The following is a 16,917-nucleotide window of genomic DNA, read 5'->3' on the forward strand; positions in this document are numbered from 1 at the left end:
TTGAAAATCAAAAGTTCTAATTAATGATTTGGAGATCCCCATTATATAACAGCCTTAAAAAAGCTTGTTTAGGTCCAAGTTAGTCTAAAATGTTTATTTCCACAAGTAAATAAAAACTGACATCAAACAATGATTACTCATATGTTATTTACCTAAGTTAATCTACTGATGAAACCATGATTTTTTTTATAAACAATAAATAAATAAGTTTGATTTGGGAGAAATACAGTATACTAATTAACAGCAGACTCTGGAAAAACAGCCTGGATCATAATCTTGGCTTTGTGTGGCTCTGAGCAAGTCACTTCACTTTGAGCCTCACTTTTGTGTCTTTCCAAATGGGGACACCACCACCTATTTCAAAACCTTTGTCATGTGAATTAAATGAGATACATTTACATAAAGTTCTTAGAATTGTGCCTGGCAATAGTCAGCAGTTAATAAACAGTATTACCAGTAGGTAGGTTTTCTTGTGCCTCCTTTTTCTTTCAAAGTTAATAGAAATTCACAGTGATTTGGGAACATTAGAAATTTTTTTTTTGCTATTCTAACTAAAAATTTTTAATATACTACGTAAGACAGTAAGTCCATAGACAAAGAAGTAAAAGTAATTCAGGAAGTCACTATTTTATGATGGGCTGGCACTTTAAAACTCATAAAATGTAAGCTTAGAATTCTTTAAATTGAGATACCCATTTAAGAATTTCATCACAAATATGCCAGTGAAAAGTAAATGATTCTTTCAAGGATTTTTGAGCAATTAGAACTGATAGCTTTCTTCCCTAAGACTTTCACTTAAATCACGTGAGTGTAAGACTGAATTCCATAAGGCATGGCTCCCTTGTAGAATTACATTCTTCGGCAACCAAACCAGAAAAGGGAACTTGCCCAGAGCCAGCAGTCAGCTGAGAAAAACTGCAACTGAAAGAAACCCGTAGGCCAGGCACAGTGGCTCATGTCTGCAATCCCAGCACTTTGAGGGACTAATGCGGGAGGACTGCTTGAGCCCAGGAGCTGGAGACCCCACTTCTACAAAAAAATTGAAAAATTAGCCAGGCTGGTGGCACAAACCTATCATCCCAGCTACTCAGAAGGCTGAGTCCAGAGGATCACTTGAGCCCAAGAAGTCAAGGCTGCAGTGAGCCATGATTACACCACTACACTCCAGCCTGGGTGACAGAAAGAGACCATCTCAAAAAAAAAAAAGAACCATTTGTTCACCCTTTAAGCTAGTATTTTCCAGTCTGATAAGTATTCTAAATATTTTCCATTTTTATTGCCCCCAATCAAATGTAACCTGTATGATCATGTTACTTTCTTCTAACGTAAGCATGTAAGTAAATAACATGCTTAACATGGCTTGTGGGTGGTGACCAATATTACAGAAATAATCAGATCAGAAATGATTAGAATTCTGATTAGGGTTAGAAATGATTACAAATGATTTTTTTTGTGGAATATATCAGAGCCTGACTTCAATTAATTATGAAAAAGAGTAAGTATACCCAAAGCTCTGTGGCCTTGAACTGTCTGAGAATAGGGAACTATAATGCAAAGTTGAATAACTTCTGGGAAACTACTTTTAAGAACATCCCCAAAGGTAGCACTTTCATCTAAAAAGCTGTGATTCTTTATATGGCTCTAGGAACTCAAAGAACAGAAAACGTATGTTCTCATCATTCATTGAGATGATAATGAGCATGACAAGGAAGAAATGCTGTTAAAAAATAGATTTCACTTATGATGAAATCCCTGGCACTTCAGCCACAAGGGGCAGTGAGGAAGGCTGAGCATCAACCCCTAGTTCAGTGGGAACAGGAGGCATGGGCCAGCCGTGTATACCCTGGAGCAAGCTTTCTTTCCGAAATGCTGGTCTAAGAAAGCTGACACTTCTCCAGCACAGATCATGAATATTATCAAAAGGTGCTTATAAAATGCAGTCATCTCACAGCCCTTCAACCAACCCATCTAGCCAGTAAGTAGCTTTTTTTTTTAAATTGACACGGAGTCTCACTCTGTCACCCAGGCTGGAGTACAGTGGCACAATCTCAGCTCACTGCAACCTCCGCCTCCCAGGTTCAATCGATTCTCCTGCCTCAGCCTCCTGAGTAGCTGGGATTACAGGTGCATGCCACCACGCCTGGTTAATTTTTCTATTTTTAGTAGAGATGGGGTTTCACCATGTTGGCCAGGCTGTCCTCAAACTCCTGACCTCAGGTAATCTACCCGCCTCGGCCTCCCAAAGTGTTGGGAATACAGGCATGAGCCACTGTGCCCGGCCATATAAACAGTGTTCTTGAACAGAAAAAAAATTTGGTGTCCCTTAATTTAACTCTCATTTTGAAGATAAAAGCACTGAGTCCCAAAGGTTAAATGACTTAAGCAAGATGACATAGCTGATTAGCAGCTAAGCTAACACTAACAGCAGCTTTGGTTAGTCTGATACTTGCCAAATTCCTAGTAAGACCAACTCTTATTGTTGGCCTGAAGACACACGGGTAAGTCAAAGTACCCATCAACACATGGACTGCCTTCTAGTGGAGGAAAGACGGATATGAGCCTGCTTATTTAACAAGATATTCCAGGTTAACAAGATACTCCAGGCTGCCATTAACAAAATAAAATAGGGTAGTGTGATGGAGATGCTGCTTGAACCAGGATCCAGGGAAGGCCTTTCTGAAGTGAGAGCTGAATAAGAGGAAAGGGGTTAAGTGAAGACCTGGGGAAAGAAACACTCCATACAAGGCTGACAGCAAGTGCAAAGGGCCTAGACTGGCATGGAACATACTCAACTATGTGGAGAGTGGAGGAAAATAGTCTGGATTTTATTCTGGTTGCAAAGGAAAGTGGCTTTTAAATAGGTAAGATGCAATTCAATTTCCATTTTACAAAAATTAGTCTGCAAGTGCAGAATGAGCTACAGGGAGGCAAGATGGAAGCAGAGAGACCAGATGGAGGATACGGCCCCAGCTCAGATTGGGTTCCTACTAATGGAGAACATCAGAAATGCTCCGATTCAAGCTATATTTTGGAGACAGAGGTGCTAGGAAGTATCATTTGATGGGCTGAATGTAGGCTAAGGAGAAAGGATTCATGAATTTGGCAAGGTTTCTGGCCCCCAAAACCAAGCGGTGGTGATGTCACTAAATGAGATGAAGAGCATGGGGGTGGCAGGCAGGGGATGGAACCCAAATTTTAGTTTTGGCCATGTTAAGGCTGAAATACCCAGCCAATGTGTCAGAAGCTCAGGGACTGAACTGGAGGTGTAAGTCTGGAAGTCATCCCCATAGAGAGGGCTAGATAGGAAAGCACTGAGAAGAAAGCAATGTGTAGAACTGTATCGATGTTCTCATGTAAACACCTACTTAGTGCATGTGTTATGAACTCATATACCTACTGGTGCCCAGGAAGTAATGGGGCTGATGGCAAAGAAAGAAAAGGTTCCAAAGGGGACAGCAACTACTTGGCTCTCGCTGGAAGGTTGGCCCACACCTGGTTACCAGATCTAATCATTTTGGGGAGAAGCTACATAACCAGACTTTCACATGACACTTTCCAATTGTTAAGTGCTAATTAAACTAATTTTTAAAGGTTTTTTTTTTAACATTATAGAAAAAACCAATGACCTTTAGGACCTCTTGTGGCACAGGCAGTTCAGGGTGCTAGGGTGACAAAAATGAGTATGATACAATCCTGACTTCATGATCTACTCAGAGGTCTGCTGGAGCTCACAAACTAAGGCAATAAACAGAGATAAAATCTATACTACAGTATATTCTGTACAGTAATAGAAATATGCCCACATTAGCATGGGGACCCAGAGAAGGGATACTCAGGGTGGGGGAGAGGGAGGCAGAAAGATAGCAAGAATAAAAGCACATGGGTAAGAAATAAAGCAAACACAGGCATAAATGGAGAGCTATTAGCAGCTCCGTGCTGCTGGAGAGGAGGGAGAAATACATTGGTCTTTCAGTGATTTAGGAGGTCAACAGTGGACAAGTCATTCTCAGTTTATTTCTGCATAAACAAGAATACAAGATCATTCTTCTACCTTTGAGGCTATACATGTACTAACGTAATTCATATGTAATGATATAAAATGTTAATTCTTTCTTCTACATAAGCACCAAAACCTAAATGGTCACTTAAGGACCTTGTTGCTCATGGGCCGTGTCTATGCTGTGTCAGCAATGGTGTGGAGGGTTGCCTGCGCCTTTGCGGTCTTACTGCCTTCAGGGCTCTGCTGCCGCACTGACCTTATGTATACATATCCGACTACACCCCTCTCCTTTATTTACCTGTCTGTCCTACCAGATTCTGCACTCTCAGAGGCTTTCGTCGTAACCTTGTGCCAGATGCCATCTGTCGAACAGAGGAAAAATACCCTCAAAAGCAACTTCCACTCATCACTCAGTCTGCAGTGTCACTGACTACATTTATTAGATGCATATATTTCCCATGGCCATTTAAGTAAGAAACAGAACTTAAGATCTCATAGCTATCAATCTCTTACACATCATTACAGTATTAGTCTGCTCTCTTCATTTAAATTTCAAGTTGTACACTTACTGTGTATTTCCCTTTGTGTTATACTTCAAAAACTTTTTTTTTTGAGACAAGGTCTCATTCTGTTGCCCAAATTGGAGTACCATGGCACAACTGTGGCTCACTGCACCCTTGATCTCCCAGCCTCGAGCAATCCTCCCATCTCAGCTTCCTGAGTGGCTGGGACTACAGGCACATACCACGACACTGGGCTATTTTATATTTTATTATTATTATTTTTGGTAGAGATGGGGTTTTACCAAGTTCCTTGAACTGGTCTTGGACTCTTGGGCTCAAGTGGTCTCCCCATCCTGGCCACCCAAAGTGCTGGGATTACAGACATAAACCACCGCACCTGGCCTCAAAAACTGTGGGTTTTTTTAATCTTTAATTTTTTGTAGACAGAGTTCGCTTTTGTGGCCCAGGCTGGAGTGCAATGGTGCAATCTCAGCTCACTGCAACCTCTGCCTCCTGGGTTCAAACAATTCTCCTGCCTCCGCCTCCCAAGTAGCTGGGATTACAGGTATATGCCACCATGCCCAGCTAGTTCTTTGTATTTAGTAGAGACAGGATTTCACCATGTTGGTCAGGCTGGTCGGTCTCCAACTCCTGACCTCAGGAGATCCACCTGCATTGGCCTCCCAAAGTGTTGGGGATTACAGGCGTGAGCCACGGTGCCCAGCCAAAAGCCTTTATTAAAGCCATTTTCATATAAACACTACAGTACATTTTCCTCCAAATTTGAAGAGCACTTTTCTCATGGCTAGGAATGAATATTTAAATGCACTGTTTTTCCAGATTGAAGTTTTTCAGGACAAACCTGAAGTCAGAAATAGTGCTAATACTCAACAGCATGTATGTGTATGTGCAGAGGCTTGGGGAGGCATATGGGATTTAAAGTTGAAATTTGTTGCTAAACCCACCAAAACAGAATGAATCATGAGATCTGCAGAAGGAATCCTACTCAAGAAATGGTGAACCATCCAAGAGTAATCAATTAAAAATACCCTAGAATAAAACCAAGTTGTAATCTAGTTGATTACATCAAGGTGAGAAAAAGTATTAACTTAGACTAGATCATCTTTGTAGAGTCTCAGAAACGAAAAGCCAAATAGCAAGAAAGGGGTGGGGCTCTTTCACAGAAAGGAGGAAGATGTTCTGTGATGTGAGAGAATTATGGTCACTGGAGAAAAATAGTATTTTTATTGTTAAACAGAAATAGTCTGGAAACCAGGATGAAATATCTCCTCAGAAAACCAAATTCCTATGTTGATTAATATCTTAATATCACACAATGACTATTTACCAACTGGGCTTCCAAGACACACTTTCATGTCATTCTGTTGCTCAAAACCCTCCAATGACTTCCTATCTAACTCAAGTCTTATGAGGACCTGCAAGCCCCACGTGATCTGGTCCCTCACTACCTCCTGGACTTCATTTTCTAAGATGCTCTCAACTGGAGCCGCACTGGCTCCCTGTTATTTCTTACACATGCCAGCTACAGTCTCTCCTCAGAATTTTGTTTGTACTGTTCAGAATTCTCTTCTTTCAGATAATCCTACAGCTTGTTCTTCATACCTTTGGGTCTCTGCTCAAATGTCACCAAGGTCTTCCCAACCATGCCCCCTGTGCCCGTAAGACCTTTCCCCCAAGTCACTCTCTATATGCCCCTTAGCTTTTTTCTCTGTAATTCTCAATACACCTGATACGTTTACATTGATGTTTTTATTTTCTGTCTTATCCCACCAGAATGTGGAATAAAAACTCTCCAAGAGCGGAATGTAGTTAAGTTCACTGTTATATCCCCCGTGCCTGACACATGGTAGGTATTCAGTAAATATTTGCTGATTGAGTGAATAAACAGAACAAGGACTAACAGACATCAAATTTCTAACTTAATCCAGGCATATATCCTAGTATACATCAATAAACTAGCTTCTATGTTTACATATCATATATTAATGTGTCTGTCCCCAAAATCTGATCAACACTAGCTACGCAAACAAATTGAATTTCTGAACCTATGAACCTTAGACTCCTGACTTAGGTGACTCCACTAAGATGTTATCACTGTATGAGGTCCCAGTTTGGATGGCCAGCCAGGGTCACTCTATGACATCACTCTAACTAAAAAAGAAACTCACCTGTGCAATAATGGAAAGAATGCCAAGGACTGCTATAAATGCTGCAACACTTTCTGGAGAAAATTTCATTATCTAGAAGGGCATCCAGAAAAAGTAACAATGAATACGAATGTATACCAGATAGAATACCTGTATGTTAACATTAAATGGGTCAGAAAAAGATAAATGTAAAGTCATTTATAAACAAAGAATTATTCAGAGGAAATATAACAAATCTTAACATACTAAAAATGCCTACTTATCCATGGTGGGTCCCTCAATGTGAATATACTAAACTGGAGATATACTGAGAACTCAGAATCATTTTACAAATAAATATTGCAGTATTTTGTGCTTTTTATATGTATTGGTTAAAGGCTTGATCTCTGTCTAGTGAGACTAGTGTCAAGAAGAAAAGTTGTTTTTGCTCTCATTTTGGCTAGCTGCTCTAACTTACATATGCTCTAAATCACAAAGAAGTTGGAGCAGGTGAAGGAGTTAAATCATCCCATCACTTCTATAACCAACAAACTCAAACCACCTATGTGGATGGGGAAAACTATCTTTCTGCCTAAGCCAAATATCTTAATATACCAAATACCCCCAGAAGAAATGCATAAGGAACATCAGCCACACTGAACAGGAGGTTAAGTCTAGTGGACTAAATGGCATTATTTTATTCTTTTTTTAGATGGAGTTTCGCTCTTGTTGCTCAGGCTGGAGTACAATGATGCAATCTCAGCTCACTGCAGCCTCTGCCTCCCGGATTCAAGTGATTCTCCTACCTTAGCCTCCCGAGTAGCTGGGATTACAGGCACCTGCCACCATGCCCAGCTAATTTTTTGTATTTTTAGTAGAGACGGGGTTTTGCCATGTTGGCCAGGCTGACCTCAAACTTCTGACCTCAAGTGATCCGACCACCTCGGCCTCCCAAACTACTGGGATTACAGGCGTGAGCCAGAGTGCCTAGCCAGTGATATTCATTTCTAAAGGTCACTGCTATTATAGTTCTCTCAAGAGTAAATATTTTTATTAAAGCACTAGACAATGAAAGAAAAGTCCACCTTAGTGGAAGAGGATTTTACCTGTCTGAGGTATAAAAAAAAGCTGGAATATTGGCCTGCCTCGGGTAGGTAGGAGAGAAACACCGTAATGCAGATCAGCAGCACTATGGAATCTTGGCCCACTTTTTTTAAGGACTAGAAGAAGAAAAAGACTGATTGATATAAGGTTTACATGAAAACCACTGAACTATTCGTAAGAGTACACAGAGATTCCTTTTGGCAGTGTACACACAGAAAACTAGTTGTCCTTTTTAGTTTATTTTATCCTCCCCAAACTATTCTGAAAAGTATTTCAAAATGTTAAGAGAAAAACCCAAGATGTTTTCCTAAAAGAAATAATATTAATGCTGCACTGAATGATGCATTTTTTTATCAAGGAAAAAGGAAAAATATAAACCTACGGCAAAAGGGTCAGCTTGTTCCCAGGAAATGGGGGCTCCCCAGGATGCTGGCCGCATTTTCTCAGGCAACGACTCTGGCACAGCAACAAGGATAAAACAAATATCCAGCAAAGCTATTGCTGTAGCTAAGACCACCACCAAGCTGTCCCCATACACTCGTCCAAGGTAAGCTCCAATTGCAGGACTGGTGACTAAACTTGCAGCAAATGTTGCTGAAACCTGCAATAAATTAAGGATAGACAGAGATTAGTCAGACTACCTTTTTACTTCAACACCACATAACTCCTTTCATAATCTTGATTTATGTCAGATCTTCTGTTGCACATCCTCCCTTTTCTCTTCCTACCTGTGCCATTTATATTTTTTTTGCTGGTGGGGGGGACTTGGTCTCACACTGCTGCCCAGGCTGGAGTGCAGTGGTGCCATCACAGCTCACTATAGCCTTGCCCTTTCAGGTTCAAGACCTCTTCCTGCCCGAAGATCTTATGATGGGGTTACAGGCTTATGCCACCATGCCCAGCTCATTTTGTTTATCTTTTGCAGAGATGGAAGTCTCACTATGTTGCCCAGGCTAGTCTTGAACTCCTGAGTTCAAGCAATCCTCCCACCTCAGCCTCCCAAAGTGCTGGGGGTACAGGTCTGAGACATCAAGCCTGGCCGCACTTTTCTTATACTCTCTCCTTTGACAGGAAAAGTAAAGAATTAGATTCTTGCCTAAAAAACAGCCTGGGCAACATCGAGAAATCCTGTCTCTACCCAAAAAAAGTAGAAAAATTAGCTGGGTGTGGTGGCATGCACCTGTAGTGCCAGCTACTCCAGAGGCTTAGGTGGCAGAATTCCTTTGAGCCAGGAAGGTGGAGGTTGCAGAGAGCCATGACAGCACCACTGCACTCCAGCCAGGGTGACAGAGTGAGACCTTATCTCAAAACAAAATAAATGACAGCCTCTCAGGACACTGTCTTCAAACTTTCTATGCCTTGGAACACTCTGTTCCAATAAATCCTACTGGCAAATTCAAAGGTAAAACAGATTTTTTAAAAAGACTGGGGGTGGTGGCTCATGCCTGTAATTTCAGCACTTGGGAGGCCCAGGTGGGAGGACTGCTTGAAGCCAGAAGTTTGTGACCAGCCTGGGCAACACAGCAAGACCCTGCCTCTATTTAAATTTGTTAACTCTTTTAGTTGAGGAAGGGTTGAAGGTCTGGGCACTGTACAAAGTCCTCTCCTTGACTGCCAGTCATACTAGTCCTTAGGGGAGGGGTGTCCAATCTTTTGGCTTCCCTGGGCCACATTAGAAGAACTGTCTTGGGCCACACATAAAATACACTAACACTAATGACAGCTGATGAGCTTAAAGAAAAAAAAACCTCATAATGTTTTAAGAAATTTTATGAATTTCTATTGGGCTACATGTGAGGCCTGTGGGCCACGGGTTAGACAAGCTTGGTTTAGGGCATCTCCATAAACCCTTAAGTGCTCTCTGTGAAAGGAGTATAAAACCCACTGCTCTAAGGAAATCCAATTTCATTGTGACTTTTCCAATATGAAAATTAAATGAACTTTTATCTTGATACATACTTAAGGGCTAGCTGAAATAAAGCTTAAAGACTTTGAGGTTCCTCTTCTCATCAACAATATGTTAAGCCCTGGAAGAAAACTGACCTTGGTAATCATTTTAGTGGGCAGGGTTGGGAAGAATGAAATCACAGATAAATTAAGAACATCTCTAAAATTCTGAGGAAGTCTATTTAAGCTTAGTAAAGATGAAGATTAAAGTTGAAAGGATCTAAGTAGAGCAAACCTGTTAACCTCAGACATATCTGGCCTACAGGATAAACAGCCTACAAATTAGCAGATGTGACATCAGGTAACACTTCATAAAAATAGCACTCTTAGTCAGGGGCAGTGGCACGTGCCTGTAATCCCAGTTACTCAGGAGGCTGAGGTGGGGAGGATCACTTGAGCACAAGAGTGAGTCCATAGTAACACCCTGTCTGGAAAGAAAAGAGGAAAGGAAAAAGGAAAGGAAAGGAAAGAAAAGGGGACAGGGAAGAAGAAAGGGGAAAGAGGAGAGAAGAGAAAAGGAGAGGAAAGGGGAAGGGAAAAGGAAAGAAAAAGAAAAACGGGAAAAGGACAGGAAAGGAAGAAGGGGGACGAGAAGGGAAGGGAGACGAGAAGGGAAGGGGGAAGGAAGAGAGAAAAAAGGAAAGGAGAAGGGAAGGAAAGGAAAAAGGCCCACACTCTCAGAGCATAATTAGAGATTAATATTGGAACTTTATTCTGCTTCTGTGCCATTTTCAACTTTTGGATGGAGAACTTAAACTTCTTAAGAATGCTTACGTGCAACTCTATTGCTTAAGACAAGCAAATCAATTTTCAAAGGTCAATTATTTTAACAAATACATCAAATTCTAGTAATTTCAAACAATATCAATCAAAATGTCCATCAACTGGTGAATGAACAAGCAAAATATATTACCCAAACAATGGAATACACTACACAGCAATCAAAAAACAAAAAACACTGGCCAGGTGCGGTGGCTCATGCCTGTAATTCCAGCACTTTGGGAGGCTGAGACAGGCGGATCACTTCAGTTCAGGAGTTTTGAGACCATCCTGGGCAACATGATGAAACTCTGTCACTACAAAAAATACAAAAATTAGTAGTCCCAGCTACTTGGGAGGCTGAAGTGGAAGGATCACTTGAGCCAGAGAGGTAGAGGGAGACAGAGGCTACAGTGAGCTGTAATGGCACCACAGCACTCCAGCGTGGGCAAAAGAGTAAGTGAGACCTTGTCTCAAAAAGAAAAAAAGAAAAAATTAGCTGGGCATGGTGGCTCATGCCTGTGGTCCCAGCTACTTCAGAGGCTGAGGCAGGAGAATTGCTTGAGCCCAAGGAAGCCAAGGCTTCAGTGAGCTGTGATCATGCCATTGCACTCCAAACTGGGTGACAGAGCAGGGCCCTGCCTCAAAAAAAGAAAGAAAAACAGAACCTACTGATCTATAGTATCAACATGATAAATCTCAAAAGATTATGCTAAGTGAAAGAAGCTAGAAACAAAAGATGTTTGTATTATTTAACTTATATGAAATTTCTAGGAAAGGCAAAAGCATGGTGACAGAAGCTAAACTGTTGGTTGCTTGGGGTCAGAGGTGAGCATGGGGATGGATGGCAAACAGGGCTGAGGGAACCCTTTGGGCTGATGGAAAAGTTCTATAACTGGGTTGTGGTGGTACTTTTTTAAATGGTATTTAATATATCCACATGTGGTGGTTATTTTGTTATTGCAGGCCTAGGTGTGGTTTCAAAGGGACCCAGATCTCAGCAGAGCTCTGGCACAAGTGTGGGGAAAGGATCACTGAAGACATTTGAAGGCATTTACAGAGATCACATTTGAGACACAGTGAGCAAAGTCAGAGTACAGGTGTTTCATGTCATTTCCTTTCTCCTCAGTTCTCCCCATTTGGTAGCCATTTCTTTCTGCTCAGAAAGAAAGATCCCAAGTGTCACCCCGCACCCTCCACTCCCTTTTTTTTGAGACAGGGTCTTGCTCTGTGGCTCATGCTGGAGTGCAGTGGTGCGAACACAGCTCACTGCAGCCTCAACCTCTCAGGGTCAAGTGATCCTCTCCCCTAAGCCTCCTAAGTAGCTAGGACTACAGGTGCACACCACCACGCCAGGCTAATTTTTAAACTTTATGCAGAGACGGGGTCTCACTATGTTGCCCAGGCCAGTCTTGAACTCCTGGGTTAAGTACTCCTCCTGCCTCAGCCTCCGAAAGTGCATGGATTACAAGCCACTGTGCTTGGCCCCTCCAACATTTTTTAAGAGACAGGGTGTCACTCTGTACCCCAGGCTGGAGTGTACTGGCGTGATCATAGCTTACTGCAGCCTCAAACTCCTGGCCTCAAGCAATCCTCCTGCCTTGGCCTCCCAAACTGGTGGTATTACACGCACATGCCACTGTGCCCAGTCACCTCTCCTACTTTTATCTGCATCATATTATTTCTAGAAGATTTAAATTTGTTTGTTTTTGCCAGAACAACATGCCTTTAATAGACAGAGCCTCCAGATCAAAAATTGTCAATTTCAAAGCTTGGCTATGGGAAAATAAATTACTTCAGTCAAAAAAAAAAAAAAAAAAACCCAAAACCGAAATTGGAATTGTTGTTTGCACAACTGTATAAATTTACTAAAACTCACTGAATTACACTCATAAAATAGATAAATTTTATGGTCCGCAAACGATAGCTTAATTAGACTGTTTTTAAAAATCCTGGCTATCATCAGCCTCATACCATTTAATGTTCCAAGTTTACAACTGAAATCATTAGTTCTTTTTCTTTTTACTTTTTTTTTTTAAACAGAGATAAGGTTTCACCATGTTGGCCAGGCTGGTCTCGAACTCCTGATCTCAGGTGATCCGCCTGGCTCAGCCTCCCAAAGTGCTGAGATTACAGGTGTGAGTCACCAAACAGGCCAGAAATCATTCGTTTTTTTTCTAAGTTTCTCCCTATAGGTGTTTCCTCCCCCAAAATCTCATGATTCTTTGTTATGTCCTTTGAATCAGAAATCAGTCCCTTTTAAAACTAAGATTCAGCCTGACACAATATTCAGTCCTTATTTATCAAAATGTACTTATCCTGTATTTACCAAAACGCATCACCGTCCTATTTTCTGGCTATTCAATAATGATCTATTATTGTGCCTATAGGAGTCATTCTATTACTAGGCTTTTTTCTTTTAATTCCTAGATTTGATAGATGACAGGGATTATACTGCCATTATTTACTTTACCAAAACTCTTCAGGAGTTGGCAAACTACCACTTATGGCTCAAATCTGGCTAAGTGGTTCTTATGTTTTTAAAGAGTTTATAAACATAAATACACATGTAAAAACAGAAGAATGAGAAAGAGACTGCACGTGGCCCACAAAGCCACAAAAAAGGGCTTGCTGCTGCTTGAGCTAGATGTTGTTGTATTTTGATTAGGCATTAAATATGAGTAGTGATTTTTTTTAACACATGACATATTAAATAATTCTTATTTTTAGGATTTCGTTAAAAAGAACTCTACAACAAAATATACTATAATTTCAATTCTGACATGTGACTTATACTTTCTGAATGGAAAGTATCTAAACTTACATAGCCCCTCGTACTGCAAAACAAATTTTACATGTCGTCTAATGAACAACTTTATTACAAAACACACTTTATGCAAAAATCTTGTAATGCAAAGGTTTGCACTCCTTATAACAATATATACCTTAAAAACAAGGCATTTCTCAGCAGACAGAAAAGGTATAGAATAAACACACATACCAGTCCATAAGCCATACTTCTTTCATGCTCCTGGGTTATATCTGCTACGTATGCAAATACCACAGAGAAAGTCACTGCAAAAACCCCAGAAACAGAGATAACAGCAAAGTACCACCTAGGAATGAAAGATAAAAAGAAATAGAGCAATTACCATTATTTTAATCTTCTTTCATTTTTCTAAGTTAATTAAAAGTAAGAACAGCTAATTTCTGTCAACAGCTTACTAGAACAGCTCATGGATTAACTCTTCCATAAATCATAAGCCACAGATATTATGAAAACACAGGGCTAGAGGAGCCCTTCAATAGCAGCTCAGCTACTATACAGGAATACTTAAAATTAGATCATGTATTCAGGCAAATCTTTTAACCAACTGTTGAATTGTTAAGTGGTTTTGTTTTTTCTACCAAAAATAGCAACAAATTAAAGTCTATTATTATCCATCCATTACTGTTTTTCACCAGAACACTAGATAAAAAACAAAATCCAGTAAACAAGACTGAGGAACAAGTTTCTTCATATTTATTCTGAGCCTATATATAGAAACTAGATGTTTTCCGTAAGTTATCTTTAGCTTTTCAAATGCTGGCAAAACAAATAACTCGGTTTCACACAGAAAAAACCTATATGGCAGTGTTCAGTGTTCATAAAACTATAAAGAGTGAACAAAAGATATTTTAAAAAGCAGGCTGGGCGCAGTGGCTCACATCTGTAATCCCAGCACTGTGGGAGGCTAAGGTGGGCAGATCACCTGAAGTCAGGAGTTCGAGACCAGCCTGACCAACATGGAGAAACCCCTGTCTCTAATAAAAATACAAAATTAGCCAGGTGTGGTGGTGCATGCCTGTAATCCCAGCTAAATAAGGAGGCTGAGATAGGGAATCGCTTGAACCCAGGAGGTGGAGGTTGCAGTGAGCCAAGATCATGTCACTGTACTCCAGCCTGCACAACAAGAGCAAAGCTCCACCTCAAAAAAAAAAAAAAGCAGACTATTTTGCTTTAAATAATTCCAAAATATCTAGCTGGGAATAAGAAGTTTATATTGTAATGCTAATGTTTAGTTTTTGAAAATCATGTATAACCATAATGAACTTTAAAAATATCATTCCACCAAGACTATCACTATTAAAATTTTTCTAACACACTGCTTACCGTAGCAAATCCTTTGTTCATTCTATAGATTCCTTTAATAAGATTTCATGTGCATGAGTAGCCTTCATCAAAGACTTGGTCTATTAGAATTGTACCTAATGTATAAGAGGAAGATCATGCCTCATATAAACCCTTAGGTCTTTGGAGATAAGACCATGGAAATAAAGCCCATCCACGATGTAGAACTAACATTAATACTCAGTGAAGTAAAAAAAACATTAGTTAGAATAAATCTACTACCAAATTGGGCTCTGACTTTAGGACAATTATTCTTTTTGTGGGCTTTCTTTCCCTTGCCTCTTGAGTGAAAAAAAAAAAAATCCTGATTTTAATCAAGGTGGCCTTGAGTCCAGCCTCTTCTAACTAGGAGCAGCATGTCCCTGAAATCTGACCAAAGAAATGCAAGCAGAAGTAGGATGGGAATTCTGTAAAGTTTCCTTAAAAGAAGGTGATATGCTCTTCTTAGCAACTCCTTCCACCTTGCTATCAATAATATGACTTGATGGCTGGAGCTCAAGAAGCCATCCTGTTCGGTGCGGTGAGAGATGAAGATGGAAGAACAGCAAAATAGAAAAGTCTGCTCCACTGGAACTGCCATACCAGCTCCAGGCTGCTCAACTGCAGACCCTTGTTCACATGAAAGGAGAAATAAACTTGGTTTTTAAGCAACTATTATTTTGGATTTTAACAGATAGCAAAACCTATTCCTAACTAATATAGATAATGACAAACTCTGTGTCTGTTTTTAACATTCTATACAAGAAAGAAAGTTAGCAATCCTATCCAGTCCCCAAAATATTGTTTTGAAATTTGGGTTCTGGAATCCAAAACAAAGTTAACCAGACTAGACGCCTGCAACAGTATCAGCTTTCTCTAAAATCTTTATGAATTATTAGCTACTATATTCTTAGGGGCCTTCTTATCTGTGTGAAAGAATGTATTAGAAAAATAAAATTAAAACCTCATAACCAAGATAGCACAAGTGAAAGAAATAAAGGAACACTAAGAAAACAATAACTGAACGTGATATTTAGTTGCTATAATCTGAATATGTACGTACCACGGGCTGATCTTCATTAAAGGAATTGGGGCACATGTGAAAAATACTGTTAGCAGCAAGAAGGATTTTCGGCCCCAAACATCAGAAAGAGCACCAATAAGCGGGGCACTGAGGAATGACAACAAACCCTAAAAAAATTAAAGAAAAAAAATGTATACCACACATCTGTGAACATGAACCAAAACTACATCATTTTACTTCTACAGAAAACTTTTCAACAACTTCATTTCTAAAGTAAATATATCACAAACTTTTAAATAAAAAACTAATTGCTTATCTATATATATTTTAAAATTTCCCCAGATAGTCTAGAATCATCTGTAGGGCTCCAGCTGGATATTAAATATGAACTGTTTAGTAAATTCTCAATCACAATAAATCCACAATAGCAACTCCATATGCTAATTACCTGGGGTTTTTTTTTATTGTTTGTTTGTTTTTAAAATTTCCACAGGCTAATTATCTGTTTAGAAAACTTGTTTGTCAAACTGAATCAAGAGTAAAGAATTTGGGCTGGGCACAGTGGCTTGTACCAGTAATCTCAACATTTTGGGAGGCCGAGGTGAGCAGATCACTTGAGGTCAAGAGTTCGAGACCAGCCTGGCCAACACGGCAAAACTCCATGTCTACTAAAAATACAATAAATTAGCCAGGTGTGGTGACACATGCCTGTGGTCCCACCTACTTGGGAGGCTAAGGCACAAGAATTGCTTGAACCTGGGAGGCAGAAGTTGCAGTGGGCCAAGATCATGCCACTTGCACTCCAGCCTAGGTGACAGTGCGAGACTCTGCCAAAAAAAAAAAAAGGCAAAGAATGCATATAATAACTTTACCCTACTGATACAGTTTCCTATTTATGGGAGTTTTTGAGTATGGTTTTTTCTTCTTCAATCTGTAGTCTTACAAAATCATTGAGATCTCTGGAATTAAAATGCCAACATAAAAATGGGAAAATCTGTTATAATGTGGCTTATCATTATACATAATTGGCTATACTGTAGTCAGATCATACTTAAAACTCAGTCTAGAAAGTATTAAGTTTTTTCTCAAAATATACTCCATCTAATTATAAAAATTAAGTTATTAAAAAAACTAATAAATGGCAGAATTATATATACATATGTATGTTCATGCATATGTGTGCATGTATATATGTATATATGATTGATCCTACCTTTACTCCTTGAATTAAGCCATTCATCAGAAATGTATGTTTAGGGAAGGTTTCATGTAATACCTAAAGA

The 16,917-nt window shown here is 39.8% G+C and overlaps 1 protein-coding gene across 3 annotated transcripts in view; it reads right to left on the bottom strand.

The window, feature by feature from the left end:
* The window catches only part of MFSD14A (major facilitator superfamily domain containing 14A), a 70,442-nt gene that overhangs the window by 6,480 nt on the left and 47,045 nt on the right, over positions 1 to 16,917 (bottom strand). For all 3 annotated transcript variants that reach the window (XM_012458453.3, XM_012458452.3, XM_064370230.1), the window contains 6 exons: positions 16,848 to 16,910; positions 15,674 to 15,801; positions 13,462 to 13,576; positions 8,137 to 8,355; positions 7,757 to 7,870; positions 6,693 to 6,764 (listed from right to left, as the gene is read on the bottom strand). In XM_012458453.3, coding sequence (XP_012313876.1) covers positions 6,693 to 6,764; positions 7,757 to 7,870; positions 8,137 to 8,355; positions 13,462 to 13,576; positions 15,674 to 15,801; positions 16,848 to 16,910 — 711 coding nt within the window. The remainder of the gene's footprint in view (positions 1 to 6,692; positions 6,765 to 7,756; positions 7,871 to 8,136; positions 8,356 to 13,461; positions 13,577 to 15,673; positions 15,802 to 16,847; positions 16,911 to 16,917) is intronic.

Source organism: Aotus nancymaae, unplaced genomic scaffold, assembly GCF_030222135.1.
Source record: "Aotus nancymaae isolate 86718 unplaced genomic scaffold, 86718_ANA_hifiasm-v0.15.2.pri h1tg000103l, whole genome shotgun sequence".
NCBI lineage: Eukaryota > Metazoa > Chordata > Mammalia > Primates > Aotidae > Aotus > Aotus nancymaae.